We start from the raw sequence: 27,867 nt of genomic DNA, 5'->3' as shown, positions 1-27,867 counted from the left end.
GGCAGCCCTGATGCCATGGGGGCAACCTCACACGGCAGGGTCTTATCTTAGAAAGTTGTGTGTTTAAGATTTTTCTTGGAAGAGAGAAAGGGAAATAAATCTTCCATCCACTGGTTCGCTGCAAGAGCCGGAGCTGCACCCATGCGAAGCCAGGAGCCTCCTGCGGGTCTCCCACGCGGGTGCAGGTCCCGGGGCTTTGGGCCGTCCTCCTCTGCCTTCCCAGCCACAGGCAGGGAGCTGGGTGGGAGCCTGCACCCCGTAAGAGCATCCTGCAGCGTGTGCACCTCCGGAAGCCGCTCCGTGCTGCCGACTCGGGGTCGGGCTCGGCTGGCAGAGTTGGCAGCAAACATCCCGGGAGTTAGTGTGGGCGAGCCCGGGGCGTGGGTTCCACATCCTCCAGCCGCGCCGCACGAGGAGCGGGGAGACGGGTACCGGGGGACGGCTCCCGCGGCCGGGCAGCCTCGGGGTCGCGGGGCGCCCCAGCCGTGCCCCAACTCCCCGGGCCGGCTGCCCTCAGCGCCGCCAGCGTCGCTCGCGCCCAGCGCGCCTGCGCGTCCCGCCTCGCTCCGGAAGGGCTTCGCTGCCCGTGGCGGCGACCCGGAAGGCGCGTGCTGTGTCGCTGTGGAGGCTGCGGTGGCCGGGCCATGGCGGGGACGGCGCTCAAGCGGCTCATGGCCGAGTACAAGCGTGAGTGTGGGGCCGGCGGGGGGCCTGGGGCGGGCGCCGGCCTGCCTCACGACGACTTCGAGGACGGGTCGGCGTCCGGGGCGGGGAAGGCCGGCCGCGGCCTGGCCAGCTGTCAGCGCTCCGGCCGGCGTGGGCTGCCGCGGGCCCGAGGCGCTGGCCGGCCGCGGCCCGTCCGCCCCGGCGAAGGGCTCGCCCGGGGTCGCCGCTCTGGAGGACGGGGAGAAACCACCGTGCCCGCGAGCCGGAGGGGCACACTGCCCGCCTCGGAGTGCGCGCGGTGGGCAGTGGGGACCGCGGCCTCGGGGGTCCCCTGGGGTGGACAGTGGGAGATGCGGTCTCGGGGGTCCCCTGGGGTGGACAGTGGGAGATGCGGCCTCGGGGGTCCCCTGAAGTGGACAGTGGGGGATGCGGCCTCGGGGGTCCCCAGGGGTGGACAGTGGGAGATGCGGCCTCGGGGGTCCCCTGGGGTGGACAGTGGGAGATATGGTCTAAGGGGGTCCCCTGGGGTGGACAGTGGGGGATGCGGCCTGGGGGTCCCCTGGGGTGGACAGTGGGAGATGCGGCCTCGGGGGTCCCCTGGGGTGGACAGTGGGAGATATGGTCTAAGGGGGTCCCCTGGGGTGGACAGTGGGAGATGCGGCCTGGGGTGTCCCCTGGGGTGGACAGTGGGGGATGCGGCCTTGGGGTCCCTGTGTGCCCTGCCCTCTGTGTGTGCCCCAGCAGGTGCAGCTTCCTCATGGACCTCTGCCGCCCATCGGGCGTCTGCACAGGATGTTTGCCCCTTTCTGAGGCCGCGCCCCCCGGAGCTGCTGGCACCACCTTGGGGGTGGGGGTGGGAAGCGCCCCAGGCCTGTGGGGGAGGGGACTCAGGTGGCTGACGGCCCAGGCCCTGCGGCCACACCGGCTGCCAGCAGCTGCCCGTGGGAACCGTGAGATCATCAGTGGGCATTGTTGGGACGCAGCATGCACAAAGGCCTGCGCCCAGCTTAGCGACAGGAGGGACAGGAGGACAGGAGGCCCTGTCCCCTGCGCACTACAGGCCATGCCCTGGGGGTCGCAGACGCTCAGGCAGCGTGCTCAGAGCCCCGATTGTATGGGACGCCAGACTGCAGGCAAGACTGCAGGCAGCGTTCAGAGCCCTGATTGTTTGGGACACCAGACTGCAGGCAGCGTGGGGGCCGAGGTCCTGACTTCGGAGCAGCAAGGCAGCACCGCCCGGCTTTCTGGGGTGTCCCCCGTGGGGGTGTGCAGGCAGTCCTTGGCGGGTCCTGCTCTCTGTGTAGCCTCACTCACCTCCGGCGCTCGGCTGAGATGTGGGGAAACTTGAGTGCTCTGGGGGGCACGCGTTAACCCAGCACAGGTCTGATGTGTGTGAAGCTGGCACTGCCTCCTCTCAGTGCCCCCAGCAGTTGGGGCTGGAAGTCTGTCCAGGCTGTGACGCCTGTGGGGCTGGGGGTGCTCAGAGGACCTCCCCCACACCTCCGCCCCCCGCCCGGAGCTGGCCTCCTCTCCCCCTGGCCTGGGCTCCTTCCTGCCTCAGTAACTCTGGCCTTGGTGTCTCTGTTCCTGCCCTGCTTCCTTCGGTTCTCACGCCACGGATAGAGCCTGTTCCAGCTTGGGTCGGATCGGGCCTCGTGCCCAGAACGCTGTCGAGTGAGCCAGCCCTCCGGGCGGCCTTGGGGGCTCCCGCAGCTCTGCTGGGCTTGGGCCTCTCCCCTGCACTCCTGGCGTGTGGCCCTTCTCCTGGGTCACGCACCCCTGCCTGCTTCCTAGTCCTGTCCCCATTGGCTGTCGTACCTGTCGCTGACGCGGAGTGCTCCTTCCTGTGTTCAGTGGATAGCACCCAGGCCGTGTCCTCATCTCCAGGTACACACGTGCAGGTGTGGTGGCCCCACGCGTGGCTGTGCCAGGAAGACGGTGGGGTCTGAAGCTGGCGAGCAGCTGTGGGGTGGGCCCTGCACACACTTGCCTGTAAGGGGTCACCTGCGGCCTCTGCTTGTCTTGGAGAAGTTTGCACCTTGCTGTGTTTGTGCTGGTATTTGTCTCCCTTTTAGTATTTATGTCAAGATTTATGTATATTTATTGGAAAGGCAGGTTTACAAGAAGGAGAGAAAAGATCTTCCATCCGTTGGTTCACTTCCCAAGTGGCTGCAACAGTTAGAGCTGAGCCAATCCGAAGGCAGGAGCCAGGAGCTTCTTCAGGGTCTCCCACATGGTGTAGGGTCCCATCTGGGCCGCCGTCTGCTGCTCTCCCAGGCCACAGGCAGGGAGCTGGATGGGAATCCGGGCTGCTGGGACTTGGAGGTAGAGGATTAGCCTCTTGATTCACCGTGCCGGCCTGTGTGGTACTGGATGGCAAGGTATCCCTGGGGGTACCCATATTTCAATCCGAGAGCCAGGTTCAAGTCCCAGCACCCATACTTCTGCTCCAGGGTCCTCCTGCACAGCTGGAGGCAGCAGGTTGGCTCTGGTGCTTGAGTCCACATGGCAAGCCAGCTGGAATGCAGGCCAGGCCTGGCTGTCGGTGAATCTGAGGGTGGAAGGTGTGTGTGTGTGTCCCCTCCTGGCTCTCTTTCTCTGCCTTTCAAAATGTGAGTGTGTGACTTAGCGAGTGGGCCCGTGTTCCCCGTTGCTGCGTTGTGGGGTGTGTGTGCTGTGCAGCTTTCAGCTTGGCTGCTGTGACGGTCCCTGGCGTCCATGCCCTCTCCAGGCAGTGGCCCGTCTACCGTCAGGGCCCGGGGAGCTGCCTGCTGTGCGTGTTTGCAGAGCTGTCTGTGTGTGTCAATGTGACATGCGCCTTGCTCAGAATGTCTCACGCATGGGCCGACCCGAGCCCGGGGACAGCACGCACAGACCTGCGGTGCTCAGGCGTGCTTGGTGGCATGGCTGCAGGCCTGTGAAGCAGCTGTAACTTACAGCTGGGGCTCAGCAGCTCCAGTGGGCCTGCTGCTAAGCGCACGCAGGAGTGGGAGCTGTGTGTGTGGCATGTACATGGCTGGGGTACCTGCTGGGCACACATCCTGCAGGGCTGAGGCAGGAGGGCTCCCGCAGCTGTGCTTACCTCTCCCTTGCAGCCGGCACTTGGTGGGGGGTTCAACTCGGGAAGCCTCCTCTCCCTGGTGGCTCATGGCCTTGGCGCCGCCGGGTGCCCGCTGGCGCCCACTGGTGGCGGGCGCAGTCCCGAGCCGCCCTTGCTCCCGGGTTAGTTGGGTGATGGTCTCCTTGCCAAGTTGTGTGAGCGCTTTGATGGACTGCGGCAGCGTGTGTGTATCTTGTAAGTGCATTTCTTCTTAAAATTTTTTTAATTAACACGTAGTTTCACCCTCTGAGTTTCTTAAAGATTTATTTGAAAGGCAGAGATACGAAGAGAGGGAGAGGGAGAGAGAAAGGGGACACAGAAATCTTGGTCTGCTGGCTCACTCTGCAGGCTGGAGCTGCGTTAGTTCGGTCTGGAGCCAGGAGCCTGGTGCCTTGTCCAGGTCTCCCATGGCGGTGCAGAGGCCAAGCACTGGAGCCATCTGCTGCTTTTCGAGGCTCAGCACCAGGGAGCTGGACCGGCAGTGGAGCAGCCGGGTCTTGAACTGGTGCTCAGATGGGTCTGTTGGCACTGCAGCTGGTGGCTTTACTTGCTGTGCCACGGTGCTGGCTCTGGAACTTTCCCCCTCAGATTTCTTTATTGACTTGAAAGGGCTACAGAGAGAAGGAAAGACGGAAAGCCACCCGCAGGGTCACTCCCCACAAGACCACAACCAGGAGCCAGAGCTGCTCTCGGACCTCGCGTGTGGGTCCGGGGCCTAAAGACGTAGCCATCTTGCCCTGCTCTCCCAGGCCCATTAGGAGCTGGGCTGGAGGCGAAGCAGGCGGGGTTCAGCTGGCGTGCCTGGAGTGCTGGTGCTGCGGCAGGGGCTTAAGGCGCTGCGCCACAGCCGGCCCCTGGACTGTTGAAGCTCATCTTGTGCAGTTGTTGGGGACCAGCGGGTGGCGCTGTCGGCTAGTGAGGCAGGTGGCCGCGACGGGCGGCTTTGGATGGCTGGGAGAGCCGGGGTCTCCTGCTGGGGAGGAGCCCTGGGAAGAGGAGTGCCCGCTGGGGGTCAGCTGTGGCGCCCTGGCCCTGCCCGCTGGCCTCTACCTTCTTGGCATTCTCAGAATTAGGTGTTTTTGTTTTAAGATTTGTTTATTTTCATTGATAAGACAGATTTACAGAGAGAAAAGATAAGACAGAAAGATCTTTCCTCTCTAGATGGCTTTGGGGTTGGCCCTGGCTCGCCCTGCCCACCCACGGTCATGCTGACCGCGCCCCCTGGGTCCCGGGGCGGTGGCATTGTGGGCAGAGCTGTCTGTGGTCAGCCTTGCTCACGGCAGGGACACGCGCCTCTTGTCATTCCGTCTGTTGCTCTGGGTGCAAAGCCCCGGCCCACCCCTCCAGAGTCTGGCTGTCCTCTGGCCTGTGGCCTGCCGCACCTGCCCTGCGGGTCCCTGCTTCTGGGTTGCCAACGCCCTGCCCAGGTCTGCCGGGGAAGTCTCCGGGGCAGGGCGCTCCGGGCTCTCCTGGAGGCTGACATGTGTGCATGCAGCAAAGGACTTGGGGCTCAGTGTCAGACAGTCTCGGAGGGTTGACGGTGCCCCACAGGCCGGGGCGGTCCCCTCCCAGTGCCTGGCCCCTGGCAGCGTTTGAGTCACTGTCCCCTCGTGTGGGCTCCGAGAGTGACGGGCTGCCGTGTGACCTGTGTCTGCCGTCTGTTCTTCCCGCTGCCCCGTGCTGGACCGTCTCACTTCTGTCCCACGTCTCCCGTGGCAGCGTGTGACAGCAGTGGATTGGAGCGGCTTTGGCTGGTCACGCCCGGAGAAGCCAGGCGTGCCAGGAAGTGCTGTCAAGCCGGGAAGCCACACGCCGGCCTGGCGCAGGTCAGCCGGAGGAACCTGCCAGCAACGGCCTTCGGAAACGTGGCTCCCCCTTCTTGTTTCTGTTTGCGCAGTGAAAGAATTTCTAGTTTGGCGGCCGTGGGGCCCCGTTCTCAGCGGGTGAGGACCTCGCCTTGGCAGGCCCGTCCCACCGGCACGTTAGGTCCTTGGAAAGGGCTTTGTGAAGGTGACATCATAGCTTTCATTCTGTCTGGTAATGGTTTTTCTACTTATTTTTACAGAATTAACCCTGAATCCTCCAGAAGGAATTGTGGCAGGTAAGATATAAAGTTTACTTCTTTATAGTTTACTTTTGATTGGCGAAGTTCCTTTGAAGTTACACTGTTCCGGGATTTTCTCTGCAGGCCCCATGAACGAAGAGAACTTCTTTGAATGGGAGGCGTTGATCATGTGAGTCCGCGCTGCTTCCCAGATCTTCCCGTGTGGCAGTGACGCAGCTGTGTGGGCGAGGCCACGCTGTGCTCTCTCCCGAGTATGCTGTGGGCAGAGCTGCCTCAGAGTCCGTGTTGCATGAGTGGAGGATTTAAAAATGACACGTGGGTCAGTCGTCCACAACCTGGCCGCCCCGGACTGCTGGCACCCCCTGCGTGTCTGGGACAAGGCCAGCGCTCAGGCCGTGCTCACAGGCCCTAAGCCTTCTCTCTGGCACTTCTCCTTCCCCTGCTTGGATGCATGGGGCTTGGGGCCACAACGTGGGCCCTGACCCCTTCTGAGCTCCCAGCACTGGTCCTCCACTGACACCCACATTGCCTGGGGAGAGAGCAGCTGTGCCCTGGGATCTTGAGTGTTCTGTGACCCTGCTCGGCCCTGCTGAGCCCTGCCCGGCCCTACTGAGCCCTTCCTGGCCCTGCTGAGCTCTGCCCGGCCCTGCTGAGCCCTGCCTGGCCCTGCTGAGCCCTGCCCGGCCCTGCTGAGCCCTGCCTGGCCCTGCTGAGCCCTGCCCGGCCCTGCCCGGCCCTGCCCAGTCCTGCCTGGCCCCGCCCAGCTCTGCCCGGCCCTGCTGAGCCCTGCCTGGCCCTGCTCGGCCCTGCCCAACCCTGCCTAGCCCTGCTGAGCCCTGCCCGGCCCTGCTGAGTTGAGCTTTGCCCGGCTCTGCCCGGCCCTGCTGAGCCCTGTCTGGCCCTGCTCGGCCTTGCCCAGCCCTGCCCGGCCCTGCTGAGCCCTGCCCAGCTCTGCCCGGCCCTGCCCAGCCATGCCCGGCCCTGCTGAGCCCTGCCTGGCCCTGCCCGGCCCTGCTGAGCCCTGCCCGGCCCTGCCCAGCCCTGCCCGGCCCCGCCCAGCTCTGCCCAGCCCTGCTGAGCCCTGCCTGGCCCTGCTCGGCCCTGCCCAACCCTGCCTAGCCCTGCTGAGCCCTGCCCGGCCCTGCCCAGCCCTGCCCGGCCCTGCCCGGCCCTGCCTCAGTGTCTGCCCTGCAGCTATACCATGTTTCCAACAACACTTGGTGGCAGCAGCTGTGAGCTCTCGGGGCTCCCTGTGAACTGGGATTCTCTGGCAGCCTGGGGAGGCGTTCTGGTGGAGACGCTGTGGTGAGCGGGGTGCAGGGGAGAGGCCGTGCCCCGTGTAGCCCAGCTCAGGGAGTCTGACCTCCTCGTGCATTCAGAATTCTTCCTGACAGCCTGAGAAGCACCTCGCTAGGGAGTTAGATAATGTGTGAAAATTGATGGAAGGATGAGGAATGTTTTTAATCAACAAAAAAATTGTTCATTGTAATGAAATTTAATGAAGCCCTTTCCGACAGCGCAGCCCACCTCCCAGTCCCTGCCGCCTCCTGGCCTGCTGGTGGCTTGGGCTTAGCGTCCGTGTCTTCCCAGGTCTCAACGCTCTGGAACGTGTGTGTGTGTGTGTCCTGCCCTGCCAGGGAGTGCCTGCGTGTGTGTGTGTGTGTGTGTGTGCGCGCGCGCGCGCGCGCGCACCCCCCCCCCCCCCCCCGCCCCAGCCTGCCCTGCCAGGGAGTGCCTGCGGCTGCAGACGGCAGCAGGAGCTCTGCGGTGTGCAACACGCGCACGGCCCCGTGCTCTGTGCGTGCCCGTGACGGCGCCGTGGCAAGGACCTGAAAACCCAAGGGCCTTTGGAGGTCTCGACATACCAGCAGTCATAAAAAACTAATTTGGAATTTAACATTTGTACATCAAAGTAAATTTTTTTCTAAGGATTTATTCATTTTTATTGTTAAGTCAGATAAACAGAGGAGGAGAGACAGAGAGGAAGAGCTTCCGTCCACTGATTCACTCCCCAAGCAGTTGCAATGGCTGGAGCTAAGCCGATCAGGAGCCAGGAGCCTTTTCTAGGTTTCCCATGTGGGTGCAGGGAGCCAAGGTTTTGGGCCGTCCTCCACTGCTTTCCCAGGCCACAAGCAGGGAGCTGGATGGGAAGTGGGGTCACTGGGATTAGAACTGGCGCCCCTGTGGGACGCTGGTGTGTGCTAGGCGAGGACTTTAGCTGCTAGGCTACCACGCTGGGCCCCAAAGTAAACTTCTTGCTCTATTTCCAGGAACTTTTTAAAGTACCTTGTAAAATTTAATTTATAAACTAGGCCCAGTGCAGGATAAGCAATCTATAATAGAAAGATGGAACAGTTGTAACGCTATGTGGAGTGGTACTAAAACCACTTACTTGTGGAGTTTTCTATTCAGTACTGTCGGGCTGCGGTTGCCTGTGGCTCAGGGAGCTGCAGTACTCACAGCTGGGTCACAGTGGCGTGCCAATGCTGTGCTGCAGCCCGGCGTGGCAGCTCACCCCACAGTTCTAGAGCAGTGGGTGGTTTCCTTGGACTAGACTATGGCCTGCGTGTGCCAGCACAGGCTCACCTGCCGTGTCCCCACGCCACCTGGGCGGCTGGGCTGTGCGTGCAGGGCTGGCTGCGGTGCCGAGCCGGAGCACAGGCCTGTGGCGGCCGCAGGGACGTGTGCGGCAGCTCGGTACAGGAACAGTTGAGCCCTGCCGTGTTCTCCCAGAAATCTGTTAGGGTGACTGTTGCTGATTTTAGATAAACAGTGTAAAATTAAACCAATATTTTAAAAGCCTGTCTTAAAAGTGATTAGAATTGTTGGCAAGTAGAGCATGTGTGTTTGAATAAGACTTTGCATCAGCGAGGAATTCCCCTGCTTCAGGACCTGGTGAGTTTGTGGGTTTTGGTCCCGTTCCAGACCCTTCACAAACAAGAGGCCATTTACACATGTGCTCGAAACCCCCATCAGGGAATTAACTGTCCTCTGCCGATTGGTCGCGCCTCCTGGCCCAGCAGACAGCTGGCGGCCGTCACGTTCGGCAGGGCTTCTGGTCTTGCTGCTTGCAGGGCCCTCGGCTGCCGGCTCTGTGCAGGTGCAGCCCCAGGCCCACGGGGGAAAGTGCTGCTGAGTCTCGGCCGCGCCTCTGGTGGCGCTGGGTTTGGGCTGTGTGACCCTGTAGCTCCATGTCACTGTCACGGTGAGGCCCTGGCTTGTCCTCTCTGGTTTCCTCTTTTTGGACTCAGGGCAGAGAGACATAGCATCCTTGAGACAGAGGGTCCCAGGTTCTGCCCCGAGGGACCCCGTGGCCGCAGCTGCACTGTTGGGGTCCGGCTGCAGCACACTGCTGCCCTGGGCTGCCTGCTCCTCCGCCTGTCCAGGGTTGCAGAAGGAGCTGGCGTGGCTGCTGACCAGAGGCTGCAGGGCTGGGACCCTCCCCTGGGCTGCGCCTGTGTGTCTGAGAAAGGAACATGTCCGAAAGGGTGCCTGGGTGGGTGACATGGCCGCGGGAGTCCTGTGGGCCAGGACTGCTTGCATGCCGAGATGTGTCATAGGACGCCTCTGCTTGTGCCATGTCCTTCGCAACATCAGCTGTCCCGGGCTCCCAGCAGGTGCTTTGGGGGAGGGCTGCAGAGCGCTGTGAGTCAGGAACCTCACCTCGCTGCCAGCACCCAGACGGGGCTGAGGCTCTGCTGCTGTGGGCACACTGGTGGGCGCAGGCGGTGCTGGGGACCATGCTTTCCACCACGGGGCAGTGCCTGGAGTCACTTCCAGCTCTCACCATTGTCACGGTGTCTTCTGGCCATCTGCTCAGTAAAGTGACCGTGCCCATAGGCTGCATGGCCCCTGCGGACAGGAGTGGGAGAGGGCTGAATGCAACATGGCACACGGTGCCATGTCTGAACTTGGCAGCAGCTCCATTGAGAGGAAATTGGTGTCTTGTAGGGTTTCCCTGTATTAGGGTACAAGTTGGTGGCCCCAGGAGACTTCAGGCGAGTTGTAGCCATTGCCACGGTCCTGCATTGGCCCGTTCCCATGAGGTCTTCGTGCTGTTTGTGGTTGGTCCCCTTTGCACCCTAGCTCTGAGTTCTGGGTGCAGGCCTGCCTTCCTGGGCGTGGCTGGGAGTGGAGTCTGGAATCCGCAGCGTCCTGTGTGTGTGTGTGTTAGAATGCTTCGGTGTGTGTCTGCATGTCCTGGTGTGTGTGCTCTGTGTTCAATGCCTCAGTGTGTGTCAGTGTGTTAGCAAGCCAAAGTGTGTGTCAGCGTTAAAATGGCTCAATGTGTGTCAGCATGTCTGTGTCGGTGTCTCAGTGTGTGTCAGCGTGTATGTTGTGTGTCGTCTCTGTGTCTGTACGTGTCAGCATGTGTGTCAGTGTCTGTACGTGGGTCTCAGTGTGGGTGTGCGTGTGCAGATGTGCGTTGGTTTTCTGTCTGTCCGGCACTTGTGTGCATGCACCTGCTCTGGTGTGAAGCCCTTGTGTGGGCTGCATTCCCAGGGACTGGCGACACGCGTGTCTGTGGGCCTGGCGAGCCTCCCCGCAGAGGCCCAGGTCCGCCTGGCCTGGGCGGCCCTCCCCGGGGCCCGATGCCCTGATCGGTCAGCGACCCGCGTCCCTTACAGTGGTGGAGCTTTTCCTGGAGCGCAGTTTTCCTGTTTGCTTTCTAAGACATCCTGTGGGTTTTTGATGAAGTGTATGTGTAATCATGGATCACGCTCTTCTTGTGTATAACGCGTGTTACTAAGGTTTCCTTTGAGCACTGGGGTGGTTTCTGGCCCCTTCCCTGAGGTCAGCGATTTGTCAGACTCGGGTTCTGTGGGATCAGGTAGCCATCCCAGGGTCCCCGGGCTCAGCACTCACTAGTCAGGGCACCTTGAGGGACCCGCGCGGTGTGTCTGACACTGTGATCTGTCCTGTGTGGGTAGGTGGCCGTGGAGTGGGTTCCTCTCTGGTTCTGTCCTGTGTGTGGGTAGCAGGGCTGGGCTGTGACATCACCCTGTTCCTGCACCGCCTGCTGGGACCTGCTGCTCTGTCTGCTCCTGCTCAAATCCCACGAGCGGCGGGACGGGCAGTTCTTTGAGTTCACCTCCTGAGCTCCCGGTGTGCGCCCTTCCCGCCTGGCTGCCGGTGGGGTTCAGATGGCTGCTGGCTGAGTGCCGCTGGCGTGTCGGTCACTGTAGCAGCATGCCGCCATGTCCTGCTGTGTCCTTTCCTGTGTCTGTTGCGACGGACCGGCTCGGCCGGGAGCAGTCAGTCTGATGGGAACAGGACCCCGGGAACGGTGGGCAAGGATTCGGCGAGTGACAAACAGTCATGACAACTCAAGGAAGTTGTATCTGAGTGCATTTTGCAAAAGCAAGGCATCAGCTTATATACAATAGATGATTGCAAAGGGACATTTTCCTTGTTTATACATGTGGTTACATTTCTAGAAGCAATTATTCCAGGGAGGTAAGCAGGTGTGTTGAGCAAAGATTGTTCTTGAACAGCCTGGTGACAGACTGCGGTTGCTATTTCTTGTGGACGCAGTTTGGCACCATTTGACTTTTAATCATTAAGCAGTTAGCTCTCATTGTGTTTTGTGCCTTATATTGGTTTTAATATTAACTTGCCTATATTTCTAGTTTTTCTTCCTGTATGGCTTTTTAAGCTATAGATTTCTACTATAATCTTCTTTTTAGGAATTCTCAAAAATAGTCCCAGGTAGGTTTTTATTCTGTACTGCTTGTTGTCCTTGTCGTCTCCTGTCAGAAGGCTTCATAGAACTATAAAGGAACATTGAGCCTTTGCTGCACATAAATAGTATTATTCCAGTCACAAAGATAAGAGCAAAGAGAGTACAGGTAGGAACGCCGAGACCACTAGAGCTGCAGCCGAGTCCAGGAGGCATCCTTCCTTGAAGCTTCCGCCTCGGCCGGGTGATTTCTCACGCAGGCTCCACTGGAGGTGACGTGGCAGGCTGTCAGTCTCCAGGTGCCCCTCTGCTGCTCTCCTGTTCCTGGGCTCTGCCCTCTGCTGCTCTCCTGTTCCTGGGCTCTGCCCTCTGCTGCTCTCCTGTTCCCGGGCTCTGCCCTCTGCTGCTCTGCTGTTCCTGGGCTCTGCCCTCCGCTGGCTGAGGTGCCTCCGTCTGTTGAAACATGTCCTCACCTATTATTCCACCATCTTGATTCTTTTTTTTTTTAAAGATTTATTCTTATTATTTTTTCATTGGAAAGGCGGATATACAGAGAGGAGAGACAGAGAGGAAGATTTTCCGTCCGATGATTCACTCCCCAAGTGAGCGCAACGGTCGATGCTATGCCGGTCCGAAGCCAGGAGCCTCTTCCGGGTCTCCCACGCGGGTGCAGGGTCCCAAAGCTTTGGGCCGTCCTCGACTGCTTTCCCAGGCCACAGGCAGGGAGCTGGAAGGGAAGCGGGGCTGCCGGGATAGAACCGGCGCCCATATGTGATCCCGGGCGTGCAAGGCGAGGACCTTAACCACTGCGCCACTGCGCCGGGCCCTCCACCATCTTGATTCTATCCGATGAGCTTGTTTAATGCACTTGAGATTCAGTTGAAGGACATTCTGGTAGAAATGGCCGTTTTACCAGAATGGGTCCTGGCTGTATACTCCTGGAGGAGGGATTGAGTCCTGAGCGTAACCCTTTGTAGCCAAGCCTGGGTTTATCGTTTCCTCAGGCGGACAAGGGTCACTTGGCTTCCACTGTCCTTAGCGTGGGTCCTCGCATGAGTCTCGGGCTGCCCAGAACACAGCAGATGCCCTGGGGGAGCGGGTTCACCCAGAGGTGCTGCCTGCAGCCAAGGCTCCGAGGGCCAGTGCCCTTTGTGCCTGCGCAGGAGTCAGGTTCCCTAGATGGGGACCCGCTTCTTGTGGGTAGCCAGCTCCCAGACCCAAGGGCTTGTCTGCCCCTTGGCTTGCTCTGCAGGGAGAAGGGTTCGAAGCCAGGACAAGCAGCGTCTTCCCAGGGCTCAGGGCGGTCAGCTGTCCTTTTGGCCTTGGTCGGTGCCTCCCAGGAACAGGTACTGCAAGGCACATCAGCCCTGCAGGCCAGCCAGTGAGCTGAGTGAAGCCGTGCTCAGAGGAGTGAGCTCGCCAGGAGTGCAGCTGACCCTGTCGGAAGCGGGCCTGACCCTGGCCCAGGCCCCGGCCTGCTGGAAGGATTCGTCCTTTGTTGTTCTCAGCCAACAAACACGCCACCAGACACCGTGGGCAGCTGCCCGCTTGCTGCAGCCCCTGGCTGCAGTGATGGAAGTGTGGGCGTGGGAGTGTGGCCAGGTGCAGCTTGTTTGGTTAGGTGCAGTAGGGCTGTCACTGAGGCCTGGGTTCATTTCCTCTGCTAGGCACAGAGGCCTGGGGCCTGAGTCAGCCTTCTGCACTGGCTCTGACCCTGACGGCGCCGCGCCGCTTGGGGGCCTCGGCTGGACCTGGCCCTGCCTGCCCCTCAGAGGGAAGTGGGGAGCACGGGGTGGGATCCGGGGCCCCACACGAGCTCTGCTCTGGTTGGAGGCAGCTCCCAGCCTGTGCAAAGCTGGAGCAGAAGACTGCAGGCACCCGTCGTGGGTTGCAGGGAGAGCCCAGGGCTGTCCTGTGCCAGCGGCTAGATTTGTCCTGTCCTGGTTTCCAGCTGGGGCTCTGTCCCCAGCAGCTTTCACCCTTCCAACAGAAGAGCACGGACGCTGCCAGGCCTATGGCAGGAAGTCAGATATACAGAGAGGAGGAGAGATAGATCTATCCGCTGATTCACTCCCCAAGTGGTCGCAACAGCCGGAGCTGAGCTGATCCGAAGCTGGGAGCCCGGAGCCTCTTCTGGGTCTCCCACATGGGTGCAGGGTCCCAAGGCCACAGGCAGGGAGCTGGATGGGAAGTGGGGCTGCTGGATTAGAACCGGTGCCCATATGGGATTTTTAGTGTGTGTAGCCACTAGGCTGCTGCGACAGGTCCTTTCCATACTTTGTTGGTGCGGCAGCCTTGCCACAGACCTGCGTCCTTCAGGGTCCTGAGACCGCCCAGCACACGAGGTGACAGCTGTCTCTTGGCTGCTTGTACTTTCTCCTTTTGATCTTTACAAAGCCACGTTTTTAGTCCCAGAACCAAGACAGTTTTAAGATTTAAAACACACTTTTTTTTAATACATGAAGGTTTATTTATTTGAAAGGCAGAGTTAGAGAAGGAAAGACAGAAGCAGGGAGCTTCTGTCCACTGGTTCACTCCCCTGTTGGCCACAGTGGCTCAGGCAGGGCCAGTCCGAGACCTCTCCTCCCACGCAGGTGCAGGGGTCCAGCGCTTGGGCCGCCGTCCTCTGCTTTCCCAGGCCACAGGCAGGGAGCTGGATGGGAAGTGGAGCAGCCAGGACTTGACTGGGCGCCCCTGGGATGTTAGTTCTGCGGGCGGTGGCTTAAGCTGCTACACCACAGTGCCAGCTCCCACATAGGCACTTTCTGGGTATCTTTTTGGGGGCCAGAGTTGTGGCATAGTAGGTTAAGCCACCGCCTAGAGGCTAGCATCCCACTCAGTGGTGCTGCACTCTCACTTGGCTCCCACAGGGGAGACAGGCTGGTGACCATCATCCACCTCTACCCCTTTCTGTGCTGCTCAGGGCTGCTGCCAGGGAGCCATGTGTGTGCCTGTGTGTGCCTGGGGCTGTGGGTGGTGGCTGTGTGTGCATGGGGCTGTGGGTGGTGGCTGTGCAGGTGGTGGCTGTGTGTGCCTGGGGCTGTGGGTGGTGGCTGTGTGTGCCTGGGGCTGTGGGTGGTGGCTGTGTGTGCATGGGGCTGTGGGTGGTGGCTGTGCAGGTGGTGGCTGTGTGTGCGTGGGGCTGTGGGTGGTGGCTGTGTGTGCGTGGGGCTGTGGGTGGTGGCTGTGGGGCAGTCACGTCCTGCACACCTTTTAAATGCAGTGCTGAGCTCCTCACTTAGGGAAGTGGAGGAAGTGTTGCTTTGATGTGTTGTGATGCACACTTGACCCTGAATGCACATTACACAGACAGAGTCCCTGGGTTATTGCAATCATGGCCCCAATTCTCTGATCCTGTTATCACAAAGCAGTTCTGCTGGTTGATTTTTAACAATCGACTTAAAACATTTTAAAAATTTGAGAATCAGGGAGCCAGGCTACCTATGGCCACTCGTTTGCTTCCCAGCTGCCTGCAGTGAACCAGGGCATGGGTGCCAGTACCTAGATGCTGGGGTCAGTGTCCCGGCTGATGTCCTAAGCATGAGAACCAAAGTCTACCCTGGAACTAAAGTTATAACTAGATTAAAGTGGGAGAAATACACTTTGCAGTAAGAGAAAAACATTACTTGGCTTTAAATTTACTCTTCTGCTGTTACAGTCCAGCAGATCCCCGAGTTCTGAGTTGATCTGTTCTGTCTCGTGTTGTCTCCTCCAGGGGCCCAGAAGACACCTGCTTTGAATTTGGAGTTTTTCCTGCCATCCTGAGTTTCCCTCTTGATTATCCGTTAAGCCCCCCGAAGATGAGATTCACCTGTGAGATGTTTCACCCCAACAGTAAGTGCTCTTGGAGTTGTCAGTTTCAGTTTAACATCAAGAAGTGTGAGCTTACATATCGATGCAGTTGCTCACTGCAGCCATGCTAGGTGTCTGTTAGAAAGAGTGTTGTGCACAAGCTGGTTGCCAAGGTGTGTGAATGCAGGTGTGTGTGAGCACAGGGCAGGTGTGTGAGCACAGAGCAGGTGTGTGTGTGAGCACAGAGCAGGTGTGTGTGAGCACAGAGCAGGTGTGTGTGTGAGCACAGAGCAGGTGTGTGTGTGAGCACAGAGCAGGTGTGTGTGTGAGCACAGAGCAGGTGTGTGTGTGAGCACAGAGCAGGTGTGTGTGAGCACAGAGCAGGTGTGTGTGTGTGAGCACAGAGCAGGTGTGTGTGTGAGCACAGAGCAGGTGTGTGTGTGAGCACAGAGCAGGTGTGTGTGTGAGCACAGAGCAGGTGTGTGTGTGTGCACAGAGCAGGTGTGTGTGTGAGCACAGAGCAGGTGTGTGTGTGTGCACAGAGCAGGTGTGTGTGTGAGCACAGAGCAGGTGTGTGTGTGAGCACAGAGCAGGTGTGTGTGTGAGCACAGAGCAGGTGTGTGTGTGAGCACAGAGCAGGTGTGTGTGTGAGCACAGAGCAGGTGTGTGTGTGAGCACAGAGCAGGTGTGTGTGTGAGCACAGAGCAGGTGTGTGTGTGAGCACAGAGCAGGTGTGTGTGTGAGCACAGAGCAGGTGTGTGTGTGAGCACAGAGCAGGTGTGTGTGTGAGCACAGAGCAGGTGTGTGTGTGAGCACAGAGCAGGTGTGTGTGTGAGCACAGAGCAGGTGTGTGTGTGTGCACAGAGCAGGTGTGTGTGTGAGCACAGAGCAGGTGTGTGTGTGAGCACAGAGCAGGTGTGTGTGTGAGCACAGAGCAGGTGTGTGTGTGTGAGCACAGAGCAGGTGTGTGTGTGAGCACAGAGCAGGTGTGTGTGTGAGCACAGAGCAGGTGTGTGTGTGAGCACAGAGCAGGTGTGTGTGTGTGCACAGAGCAGGTGTGTGTGTGTGCACAGAGCAGGTGTGTGTGTGTGAGCACAGAGCAGGTGTGTGTGTGAGCACAGAGCAGGTGTGTGTGTGAGCACAGAGCAGGTGTGTGTGTGAGCACAGAGCAGGTGTGTGTGTGAGCACAGAGCAGGTGTGTGTGTGTGCACAGAGCAGGTGTGTGTGTGAGCACAGAGCAGGTGTGTGTGTGTGCACAGAGCAGGTGTGTGTGTGTGAGCACAGAGCAGGTGTGTGTGTGAGCACAGAGCAGGTGTGTGTGTGAGCACAGAGCAGGTGTGTGTGTGAGCACAGAGCAGGTGTGTGTGTGTGCACAGAGCAGGTGTGTGTGTGTGTGCACAGAGCAGGTGTGTGTGTGAGCACAGAGCAGGTGTGTGTGTGAGCACAGAGCAGGTGTGTGTGTGAGCACAGAGCAGGTGTGTGTGTGAGCACAGAGCAGGTGTGTGTGTGTGCACAGAGCAGGTGTGTGTGTGAGCACAGAGCAGGTGTGTGTGTGAGCACAGAGCAGGTGTGTGTGTGAGCACAGAGCAGGTGTGTGTGTGAGCACAGAGCAGGTGTGTGTGTGAGCACAGAGCAGGTGTGTGTGTGAGCACAGAGCAGGTGTGTGTGTGAGCACAGAGCAGGTGTGTGTGTGAGCACAGAGCAGGTGTGTGTGTGTGCACAGAGCAGGTGTGTGTGTGTGAGCACAGAGCAGGTGTGTGTGTGAGCACAGAGCAGGTGTGTGTGTGAGCACAGAGCAGGTGTGTGTGTGTGAGCACAGAGCAGGTGTGTGTGTGTGCACAGAGCAGGTGTGTGTGTGTGAGCACAGAGCAGGTGTGTGTGTGAGCACAGAGCAGGTGTGTGTGTGAGCACAGAGCAGGTGTGTGTGTGAGCACAGAGCAGGTGTGTGTGTGTGAGCACAGAGCAGGTGTGTGTGTGAGCACAGAGCAGGTGTGTGTGTGAGCACAGAGCAGGTGTGTGTGAGCACAGAGCAGGTGTGTGTGTGTGAGCACAGAGCAGGTGTGTGTGTGAGCACAGAGCAGGTGTGTGTGTGTGAGCACAGAGCAGGTGTGTGTGTGAGCACAGAGCAGGTGTGTGTGTGAGCACAGAGCAGGTGTGTGTGTGTGAGCACAGAGCAGGTGTGTGTGTGAGCACAGAGCAGGTGTGTGTGTGAGCACAGAGCAGGTGTGTGTGTGAGCACAGAGCAGGTGTGTGTGTGAGCACAGAGCAGGTGTGTGTGTGAGCACAGAGCAGGTGTGTGTGTGAGCACAGAGCAGGTGTGTGTGTGAGCACAGAGCAGGTGTGTGTGTGAGCACAGAGCAGGTGTGTGTGTGAGCACAGAGCAGGTGTGTGTGAGCACAGAGCAGGTGTGTGTGTGAGCACAGAGCAGGTGTGTGTGTGTGCACAGAGCAGGTGTGTGAGCACAGAGCAGGTGTGTGTGTGTGCACAGAGCAGGTGTGTGTGTGAGCACAGAGCAGGTGTGTGTGTGAGCACAGAGCAGGTGTGTGTGTGTGAGCACAGAGCAGGTGTGTGTGTGAGCACAGAGCAGGTGTGTGTGTGTGCACAGAGCAGGTGTGTGTGTGAGCACAGAGCAGGTGTGTGTGTGAGCACAGAGCAGGTGTGTGTGTGAGCACAGAGCAGGTGTGTGTGTGAGCACAGAGCAGGTGTGTGTGTGTGCACAGAGCAGGTGTGTGTGTGAGCACAGAGCAGGTGTATGTGTGAGCACAGAGCAGGTGTGTGTGTGAGCACAGAGCAGGTGTGTGTGTGAGCACAGAGCAGGTGTGTGTGTGAGCACAGAGCAGGTGTGTGTGTGAGCACAGAGCAGGTGTGTGTGTGTGAGCACAGAGCAGGTGTGTGTGTGAGCACAGAGCAGGTGTGTGTGTGAGCACAGAGCAGGTGTGTGTGTGAGCACAGAGCAGGTGTGTGTGTGAGCACAGAGCAGGTGTGTGTGTGAGCACAGAGCAGGTGTGTGTGTGAGCACAGAGCAGGTGTGTGTGTGTGCACAGAGCAGGTGTGTGTGTGTGCACAGAGCAGGTGTGTGTGTGAGCACAGAGCAGGTGTGTGTGTGTGCACAGAGCAGGTGTGTGTGTGAGCACAGAGCAGGTGTGTGTGTGTGCACAGAGCAGGTGTGTGTGTGTGCACAGAGCAGGTGTGTGTGTGAGCACAGAGCAGGTGTGTGTGTGAGCACAGAGCAGGTGTGTGTGTGTGCACAGAGCAGGTGTGTGTGTGAGCACAGAGCAGGTGTGTGTGTGAGCACAGAGCAGGTGTGTGTGTGTGCACAGAGCAGGTGTGTGTGTGAGCACAGAGCAGGTGTGTGTGTGTGAGCACAGAGCAGGTGTGTGTGTGAGCACAGAGCAGGTGTGTGTGAGCACAGAGCAGGTGTGTGTGAGCACAGAGCAGGTGTGTGTGTGAGCACAGAGCAGGTGTGTGTGTGAGCACAGAGCAGGTGTGTGTGAGCACAGAGCAGGTGTGTGTGTGAGCACAGAGCAGGTGTGTGTGTGAGCACAGAGCAGGTGTGTGTGTGAGCACAGAGCAGGTGTGTGTGTGTGCACAGAGCAGGTGTGTGTGTGAGCACAGAGCAGGTGTGTGTGTGAGCACAGAGCAGGTGTGTGTGAGCACAGAGCAGGTGTGTGTGTGCACAGAGCAGGTGTGTGTGTGTGCACAGAGCAGGTGTGTGTGTGTGAGCACAGAGCAGGTGTGTGTGTGAGCACAGAGCAGGTGTGTGTGTGAGCACAGAGCAGGTGTGTGTGTGAGCACAGAGCAGGTGTGTGTGTGTGCACAGAGCAGGTGTGTGTGTGTGCACAGAGCAGGTGTGTGTGTGAGCACAGAGCAGGTGTGTGTGTGAGCACAGAGCAGGTGTGTGTGTGTGAGCACAGAGCAGGTGTGTGTGTGAGCACAGAGCAGGTGTGTGTGTGTGAGCACAGAGCAGGTGTGTGTGAGCACAGAGCAGGTGTGTGTGTGAGCACAGAGCAGGTGTGTGTGTGAGCACAGAGCAGGTGTGTGTGTGTGCACAGAGCAGGTGTGTGTGTGTGAGCACAGAGCAGGTGTGTGTGTGTGCACAGAGCAGGTGTGTGTGTGAGCACAGAGCAGGTGTGTGTGTGTGCACAGAGCAGGTGTGTGTGTGTGCACAGAGCAGGTGTGTGTGTGAGCACAGAGCAGGTGTGTGTGTGAGCACAGAGCAGGTGTGTGTGTGAGCACAGAGCAGGTGTGTGTGTGTGCACAGAGCAGGTGTGTGTGTGTGAGCACAGAGCAGGTGTGTGTGTGAGCACAGAGCAGGTGTGTGTGTGTGTGCACAGAGCAGGTGTGTGTGTGAGCACAGAGCAGGTGTGTGTGTGTGCACAGAGCAGGTGTGTGTGTGAGCACAGAGCAGGTGTGTGTGTGAGCACAGAGCAGGTGTGTGTGTGAGCACAGAGCAGGTGTGTGTGTGAGCACAGAGCAGGTGTGTGTGTGAGCACAGAGCAGGTGTGTGTGTGAGCACAGAGCAGGTGTGTGTGTGAGCACAGAGCAGGTGTGTGTGTGAGCACAGAGCAGGTGTGTGTGTGTGAGCACAGAGCAGGTGTGTGTGAGCACAGAGCAGGTGTGTGTGTGAGCACAGAGCAGGTGTGTGTGTGTGCACAGAGCAGGTGTGTGTGTGAGCACAGAGCAGGTGTGTGTGTGAGCACAGAGCAGGTGTGTGTGTGAGCACAGAGCAGGTGTGTGTGTGTGCACAGAGCAGGTGTGTGTGTGAGCACAGAGCAGGTGTGTGTGAGCACAGAGCAGGTGTGTGTGTGTGCACAGAGCAGGTGTGTGTGTGAGCACAGAGCAGGTGTGTGTGTGAGCACAGAGCAGGTGTGTGTGTGAGCACAGAGCAGGTGTGTGTGTGTGAGCACAGAGCAGGTGTGTGTGTGAGCACAGAGCAGGTGTGTGTGTGAGCACAGAGCAGGTGTGTGTGTGAGCACAGAGCAGGTGTGTGTGTGAGCACAGAGCAGGTGTGTGTGTGAGCACAGAGCAGGTGTATGTGTGAGCACAGAGCAGGTGTGTGTGTGAGCACAGAGCAGGTGTGTGAGCACAGAGCAGGTGTGTGTGTGTGAGCACAGAGCAGGTGTGTGTGTGTGCACAGAGCAGGTGTGTGTGTGAGCACAGAGCAGGTGTGTGTGTGAGCACAGAGCAGGTGTGTGTGTGTGCACAGAGCAGGTGTGTGTGTGTGAGCACAGAGCAGGTGTGTGTGTGAGCACAGAGCAGGTGTGTGTTAGCACAGAGCAGGTGTGTGAGCACAGAGCAGCTTCATCCGTTTGCTGTGTGCTGCTGTTACTGGTGGACGTTCGGTCAGCCCAGCTGGCAGCAGTAGAGTGGTGCTCCCGTCTGTAGATCGGGAAGTGCTTGCCGACAGGCAGTGTTGTTTGTGCATGTTGAGTCTGTTGAGCAAACTGCTGCTTAGTCGGGCAGTCATGGCGTTGTTGAAGCATCTCAGGTGTAAATTAGCTGGAAAGATAATCACAGAAGTGATGCACTGGTGCCCGGAGCCTCTGATAACACGCGTGGACTACCATGTTGGGGAGATAGCCGAAGTTTATTAGTGACATCAGGGTTTTTTTAAGATTTATTTTATTTTATTGCAAAGTCAGATGTATATAGAGAGGAAGAGAGACAGATTATTCACTCCCCAAGTGACCGCAATGGCCAGTGCTGCGCTGATCTGAAGCCAGGAGCCAGGAACTTCTTCCAGGTCTTTCATGCGGTGCAGGGTCCCAAGGCTTTGGGCCATCCCAGGGAGCTTTCCCAGGGATGTGACTGCTTTCCCAGGTCACAATCAGGGAGCTGGATGGGAAGCGGGGCTGCTAAGATTGGAACTGGTGCCCAGATGGGATCCTGGCATGTTCAAGGCAAGGACTTTAGCTGCTAGGCCACTGTGCTGGGCCCGGCATCAGGCTTTTATAGACTGAGGCTCACACAGGATGAGGAGGAGGTATTGAGGCGCTTATGTGGTTCCCATAAGCCTTTCTATGGAACCCATCAACTGTTTCCACACCCTTGTTAGAAACTGTCCTTTGTTTTGTGTGTCCAATCAGGTGTCCTCATTCAAATGATTTCCTATCGCCATCCTATGCCTGTTCTCCTGTGAGTCAGTGTCCCACTGCAAATCCCCTTTCTGTGTGTTGTAAGTCAGGCCTCAAAGATGTAGCTATGGAGAACATGCCCTTGGAAGAGCAGAAAATGGGGAGACGCAATATTATATTATACAAAGATGACGTCACCAGGGACCGCAGACCCTAGCTGCCCATTATCCCATCTGACTCCTCAGCATCCTTTTTCCAGGAGAATGAACCCTGGCTGCTGTCAGGAATGGGGGCTGACGACCGCTCTGGCTGCTTCCTGCTGAAAAGGGGCGGAGAGAGGGGCCACATCGCCGGGCATGCTCTAGGGAATACATCTGGGGGCCCCTGGGGGACGCAGAAAATAATGGTGAGAATCTCCCAAGCTAGATGTGAAAGATGCCAGGTTTAAATCTTTGCCAGAGTAAACATGAGCCCTGAACATCTTAGTTTGATTTATAAACAACCAACTCAATAGAGGCAACAAAACACTTGAAGCTCTCTTGAACTGTACGATTAGTAGCCTAAGTCACAGTGGCACAGGAGCAGTGAGGGGGTCAGCACTGACCTCAGGCTCTTAGCCCGTCGTCTCTAACAGTTCAAAGCAAGTTTAACATCAGAGTTTCTATGCACTTACGTCTTGTGTAGCACTAACAGTTTTTAATTGGTAAAACTTTTTTAGGGAGAATCTTAACCCATAATAATTTAAACTTTGCAGTTTATAGTATTCAAGCAAGGTTTTACAGAACTTTGTGTATTTTAGGATAATCAAAACAGTGTATAATTCTAACAAGCCATAAATTAACAATTGAAGAATAGAAAAGTCTTCGGCAGGTGCGCAGGGAAATCTCCAATAACTGAACTCTGCAAATAGGGAGCTGAGCAGTAAGTGCAGGCTGAGCGATTCTAAGCTAGCTGGCCTTTTTCCTGCCTGTTCCACATTTCTATACTAGGTTCTCTCTGTCTGAGCTAATTTTGGGGCCTGAGTGACCCTGATGGTCAGTGTAAGAGAGGACTGGGAGCCGAAGCTGGAACCGAGTGAGGACCAGAGAAAGCTCCTCTCCCGAGTCCCGAAGGAAGTTAGGATCTTTTTATCTGTGAGAAGCACCCGGGCTCCTGGCTGTTGTTCTGAGCTCACCAGACCCTGGTTGTCTTTCCCGTCTTGTAGATCTCTGTTCTCCCCCTAACTTAAACGTTTTGCTAACTCTTTAGAAGAACCAGCAGGAGCTCTGGGCAGTGGGCAGGGCAGGGATGAGGACAGGCGCCTGGGCCTGTTCCCAGGATGTGTGAAGCTCTCACCACAAGGTGCACCAGAAAGGCCCAGTCGGGTCCACTACGTGGGCCCCTGGCAGCTGAGGAAGCAACTGCAGGTGCTCCAGCCTCGAGCAGGCTGGCCTTGTAGTGGCTGTCTCACTAGGCGGTGCCCGTGATGACTGCTGTCGGACCACGCCACTTCGTGTGCCTCCTCCCGTCCTCGGGGACGCCACGGGGCCTGGCTGTGGCCTCGCCAAGCTGGGGATTGATGGGTTGGGGTGGCCAAGGAGTGTGTCTGCCGGGTGACCACCCCTTCCTCCTGTGGGAGGTCAGCCACGTGGGTGGGTAGACCTAGGCCACCCTCTTTGTCAAAAGTAACTTTTCTCCTCTACCCTGCTCCTCCCATACCTGTGTCTGCGGCCATCTGTCCCTGGTCTTCCAGCCCCTCTGCGGCTGGCCCACAGCCTCTACATGGAGCACGGCTCCCTGGGGCCCTGAGAGGACACGTGACACCCTGTTTGGGCCTGCGCAGGTGGGTGGGTGTGCCTGGCCCCTCCCGTGGGCCCATCTGCCGGCCCTGCAAGTGTCCTGGCTGCCACAGAACAGGCTGTGAGCACTCGGCATGGGAACATGGAGGACGTGGTGGGCGCCACACTGAGTGGGCGCCCTGGAGTGAGGTTTGGGGAATTGACCCTCGGCAGAGCAGGAAGGTCTGGCAGACGTCCTTGACCTGAGTGCAAGGTTGCAGTCACTGCCGGACTTCTGCGATCTATGCCCCTTCCTGTGCTGAGGCCGCCTCCGCTCTGTGGAGGTGTAGGGCTGGCCTGGCGGGAGCTGGCTGCCCTGGGACGTGGTGGCAGTGCACAGAGCCCACGCGGGCCGGGCTCTGAAAAAGCCGGAAGCGGCGTTGCCTCAGTCGCCGGCGTGGCTGCTGCTCTTGCTTGCCTGTGTGGGGCGACTGAGGGCCCAGCAGACTTCCTGCCGCCACTGTGCGTGGCCGGGCAGAGGCTTGCTCGGCCCACTGTGTGTGTGGGAAGCCACTGACAGGAAGTGCTGTGAGCTGTGCTTTCTGAGCACTGCTTGTGCACTTGGGAGGTTTCTGTGTTAGCTGGGGAATCGCCTTGTCTCCATGGGCCGTTGTTCTGTGTTTTGGCGTTAAGCCCCTCCAGAGGTGGAGTCCTGGGATGACCGCAGACAGCTTGACGGGAAGGCCAGCTCCCCCTCATCTGAGCAAGCAGGGTCCTGCCAGGCCGGACAGGCCCACATGCAGGCGTGACATGTGACACATAGGGCCCTAGCTCATGTTCCAGCTGCCAGCGGCTCAGTGTCGTGTCTGTAGCCCTTGTTTGTTGGTGGGGCCTCAGGCGCGGTGCCCCGGCTCACTGCTGCCCCGGCCTGCTCGAGCGCTCTGTTGCTCAGGTCTGCCCGCTCACTGCCGCCTCTGGCCTTGCAGTCTACCCTGACGGAAGAGTCTGCATTTCCATCCTGCACGCACCGGGAGATGACCCCATGGGCTATGAGAGCAGCGCCGAGCGCTGGAGCCCGGTGCAGAGTGTGGAGAAGATCCTGCTGTCCGTGGTGAGCATGTTGGCAGGTGAGTGCCGGGGCAGGACCCCGGGCCGGTCTGTCTCCGCATGCAACTGCATCCTGTCTGATGGTCTTTTTCAGAATTGGAGCTCGGGTGGCAGGTGAAGGTTGTGTGTTTTAGCCAGGCATACCATGTACTCGGTGTTTGCCCCTCTGCCGGTGCGAGGCACCACACTGCCGATGCCCAGTGAGAGAGGGTAGGAGCACACGGGGGCTGTCAGTCAGCTCGTGGGCGGGGTTTCTGGGGTGAGTTCAGGGCATGCCGGCACAGTAGGAGGGTAGGAGAGGCGTTGGGGCTGAGGCCTGGGGCAGGAGGCAGCCGAGTTGTGGGGCCCTGCCAGCTGCTAACAGCAGAACGAATGCTGAGGGGGGGGAGAGGCCCTGCGGAAGCGGGCCAGGCAGGGTGCCCGGGCAGGACCTGGGGGCTGGGGCGGCACATGATGTCATCTGGGCAGGGCTGCTGCTGGTGGCAGAAGGAGGGGTGGTTGGGGAGAGGCCGACATACAGGGTGGGGCTCCCGGGGCCTGGGCCACAGAGTGCTCTTTGAGCACAGCTCTGCGCCTGGCTGTCTTTCCCAGTGAAGGCATGTCCACCTGCTGTGGAAGCTGTTCCCTAAGGACCCCCTGGCGTGGGGAAGGGACTTCCTGGCTAAGATAGGGTGACAGAGTAGCCAGGGCAAGGGGTCCTCAAAGGAACCCAGGGAAGAATGTTCTAGAAGATGAGCAAATACGAAATTGCCACCAGAATGCCAGGGCTGGGGTCAGGCATCCTTGATGGACTGCATGTTGGGACGGTAAGAGTGGTGACCGCTCAGGGCTCCCCCAGAACAGGCCTGTATGGGCTGAGCAGCTGTGCACTTGGTGTGTGCCTGTGCTGGTGTCCAAGGCTCCGAGTGGGGTAGCAGGTGCCCGAGCCAGCCTTGGCATGCACGCACGGTGCTGCCCTCTCCCACACCCACAGGACCAGTACCCTTGCTTGGGTCAGGGCACCCCCAATGCTTGCTCTCTCTCGAGAGGCGCTCCTGGCCAGGCCGCTGCCTGTTACTCAGTGGTGCGCTTACTAGAAAGACAGAACTACAGAGAAAGGAGAGCGTGCCCATACCAGTTTACTCTGCCAGTGGCCGGGACTGGGCCAGGCAGGAGCCAGGAGCCTCTTCTGGGTCTCCCACATGGGTGCAGGGCCCACGTACTCGAGCTGTCCCACACTGCTTCTTGGGTGCCTCAGCAGGGAGCTGGGTCAGAAGTGGAGCAGCTGGGATCCGACCCGGGTTACTCAGGTCACACGCGGCCGCCGCTCTCTGAGGTCAGCATCGTGTTTCCTTCAGAGCCCAATGACGAGAGTGGAGCGAATGTGGATGCTTCCAAAATGTGGCGTGATGACCGGGAGCAGTTCTACAAGATCGCCAGGCAGATCGTGCGCAAGTCCCTGGGGTTGTGAGGCGCCGTGTGCGCACGCGCCTGGCAGTGCTGGATCGGCAGGACTCCGGGTGACAGGGACACTGCGGCACCTAACAGGCACTCGGGCAGAGCCACCGCGTCTCGCTTCTTACCCTCCCCACCCCTCAGCCTCTGCTGAGCTGGCGTCCGCGGCTCGTCGCAGCCAGGGCCGCCGGCCGTCACTACCTCTCCCCGTGGAGGCCGCTGCCGTGGCTTCCCTTCCCTCCCCTCCCGGGTGAGGCGGGCCCCAGGAGGCGTCTCTTGCCTCCTTTCCGGCTGTTTCTCACCGTCTGGCTGTGGCGTGAGCTGGCACGTGGAGCCGCCTTCTAGAAGTCCATTCCATAGCCTGTGGTTGGTGGACGTGAGCAGTGTGGGGCCCTGGGGGCAGGGCCGAGGCCATGGAGGCGGGAGCCTGCGGCCGGGAGGGGCCGTGCCTTACCCCCACCCCGCAGTGGCCCCACGGGCTGCACTTGGGCGGCTGCGCGGCCGGGGCCTGGAGGTGACGTCACAGCAATAACACATCTGCGTGCAGAGTCCTCGCGGTCACATTTCCATAGGAGTTTCTATTTTTGAAATAAGGGGTGGGTGTCCTCTCATCTCCCCTGCCCTTTGCTGCCGTCTGTGCCCTGGCGGTGGCACCCACGGGGCTGGCTCCTCCTCGCTTCTGGGGCGAGAACAGACTGCGCACGCGGGCAGGGGGGGAGGGGCGGGCTCTACAAACAGGTGTTTCTACACGTTTGTATTTATTAGATGCCCGCCCGCCCCTGTTCTGTAGAATTTAATTACTGTGTTGCAAATAAAGTTGTCTATTTTCCCCACTACTGGCTCCTCCTCGTGCTGGCCCTGGGGAGTGCGTAGAGGCCATGTTAGGGTGCAGGTTCTCCTGGCCTAGGGCCTGCTTGCCTGTCCCCCTCGGTCTCCTGGGGAGGAGGTGGCAGTGGCCAGGATGGTGCCGTCCTCCCTCAGGGCTCTGCCCCGTGCCCTGAAGCCCACATGAGGGAAAGGTGACAGGCCTGGGGGACGGCAGGGGCACAGTCACATCGCGTGCCGTCGCCTCCCTCCCTGCCGTCCCTGCCCAGGGCTCGTGTGACCGTGAGCCAGGGCCGGGAGGGCCCGCTGACTTAACTACAGTCCTTGTGGGCACAGGTGGGAACCAGGCCTTGGTGCCATGCGTCGCTCCAGCCTGCAGCAGCATAGCTGGGACAGCTGCTCCGTGCCACCTTCCACACGGTGTGCTGGGCTTGACTCCACACCCACCTGTACCAGGGCCTGTCTTGGCACCCACCTCAGCCCCTGTCCATCCCTGGCCGCCATCTTGCCCTGTAGCCCGAGAAGGAGGCTGGGGGCCCCTTCTACCAGCACACTGCCTTCTGAGGGTGTCCTGCCCACCTGCTGACTCCACTGCTTGAAGACTGAAGCTGGAGAAACCCGTGTGGGGCTGTGGGGAACCCAGACCTCCCAGGGCACAGCGCCCTCTGCTGCCCAGCACGGGCCTGGTGTCATGGCCAGCTCAGAAGGCAGCAGCTGAGGACCTGGGCGTTTGGTCATGCTGACAGCGACACTGCAGCCCCATGCCCAGGGGACAGCGCCCCTTCACCCCTGCTGCCAGGTGGACGTGGAGGCTGCTCTGCTCGGTCCCTCTGCCACGCCTGAGCCTCAGCTGTCTGCCCGCCCCGATGGCAGTGGGCTGCCAGGGCCTGGTGGAGATGGGTCAGGGTCCCTCAGCTTGTCAGTAGCCCTGTCCATGCTGAGCATGGGGCTGAGGTGGGCACGGAGCTTTGTCCTGGGGTGGCATTTAGGGGGTCTCCCCTCACTGGCTCCCCCGAGGACATGTCCAGTGTGATGGAACACAGGTCTGGGCCGCTGCTGTCCCTGGGACCCTGGTTTGCTCAGGGGTGGAGGACTTGTGGCAAAATGACCAGTCATACATAACGTGTGTGCAAGTCCATGAGGTGGCATGTGCGTACGTGTATGTGTGTGTATGTCCAGGTGTGCGTGATGCACATGTGTAGTGTGTGTGTGTGGCCTTCAGCTTTCTAGCTGAGGACCTGACACTTCTCTCAGGGCTAGCAGCTGACAGACTTGTGCTTGTCACACCCGTCTCCTGGGACTGCGCGGAGGCCGTGGCGTGTGGGAGCCACGCGCGCCAGCGTGGGCCCTGGGTCCTTGGCCTTGTT

At 59.2% G+C, this 27,867-nt stretch overlaps 1 protein-coding gene across 1 annotated transcript; it reads left to right on the top strand.

The window, feature by feature from the left end:
- Positions 1–611: 611 nt before the first annotated feature.
- Positions 612–26,508, top strand: UBE2G2 (ubiquitin conjugating enzyme E2 G2). Its single transcript, XM_040986740.1, has 6 exons — positions 612–687; positions 5,832–5,867; positions 5,955–6,000; positions 15,227–15,345; positions 24,121–24,261; positions 25,579–26,508. The coding sequence occupies exons 1-6, from the start codon at positions 645–647 to the stop codon at positions 25,689–25,691; spliced, it is 498 nt and encodes a 165-aa protein (XP_040842674.1). The 5' UTR covers positions 612–644; the 3' UTR covers positions 25,692–26,508.
- The last annotated feature ends 1,359 nt before the right edge of the window (positions 26,509–27,867 follow it).

The sequence above is a fragment of the Ochotona curzoniae genome, unplaced genomic scaffold (genome assembly GCF_017591425.1).
Source record: "Ochotona curzoniae isolate NIBS_2020 unplaced genomic scaffold, NIBS_Ocur_1.0 contig_4516, whole genome shotgun sequence".
NCBI classification, from domain to species: domain Eukaryota; kingdom Metazoa; phylum Chordata; class Mammalia; order Lagomorpha; family Ochotonidae; genus Ochotona; species Ochotona curzoniae.
Note: the sequence above shows the minus strand (reverse complement) of the source record. Positions and strands in the feature narration are given on the sequence as shown.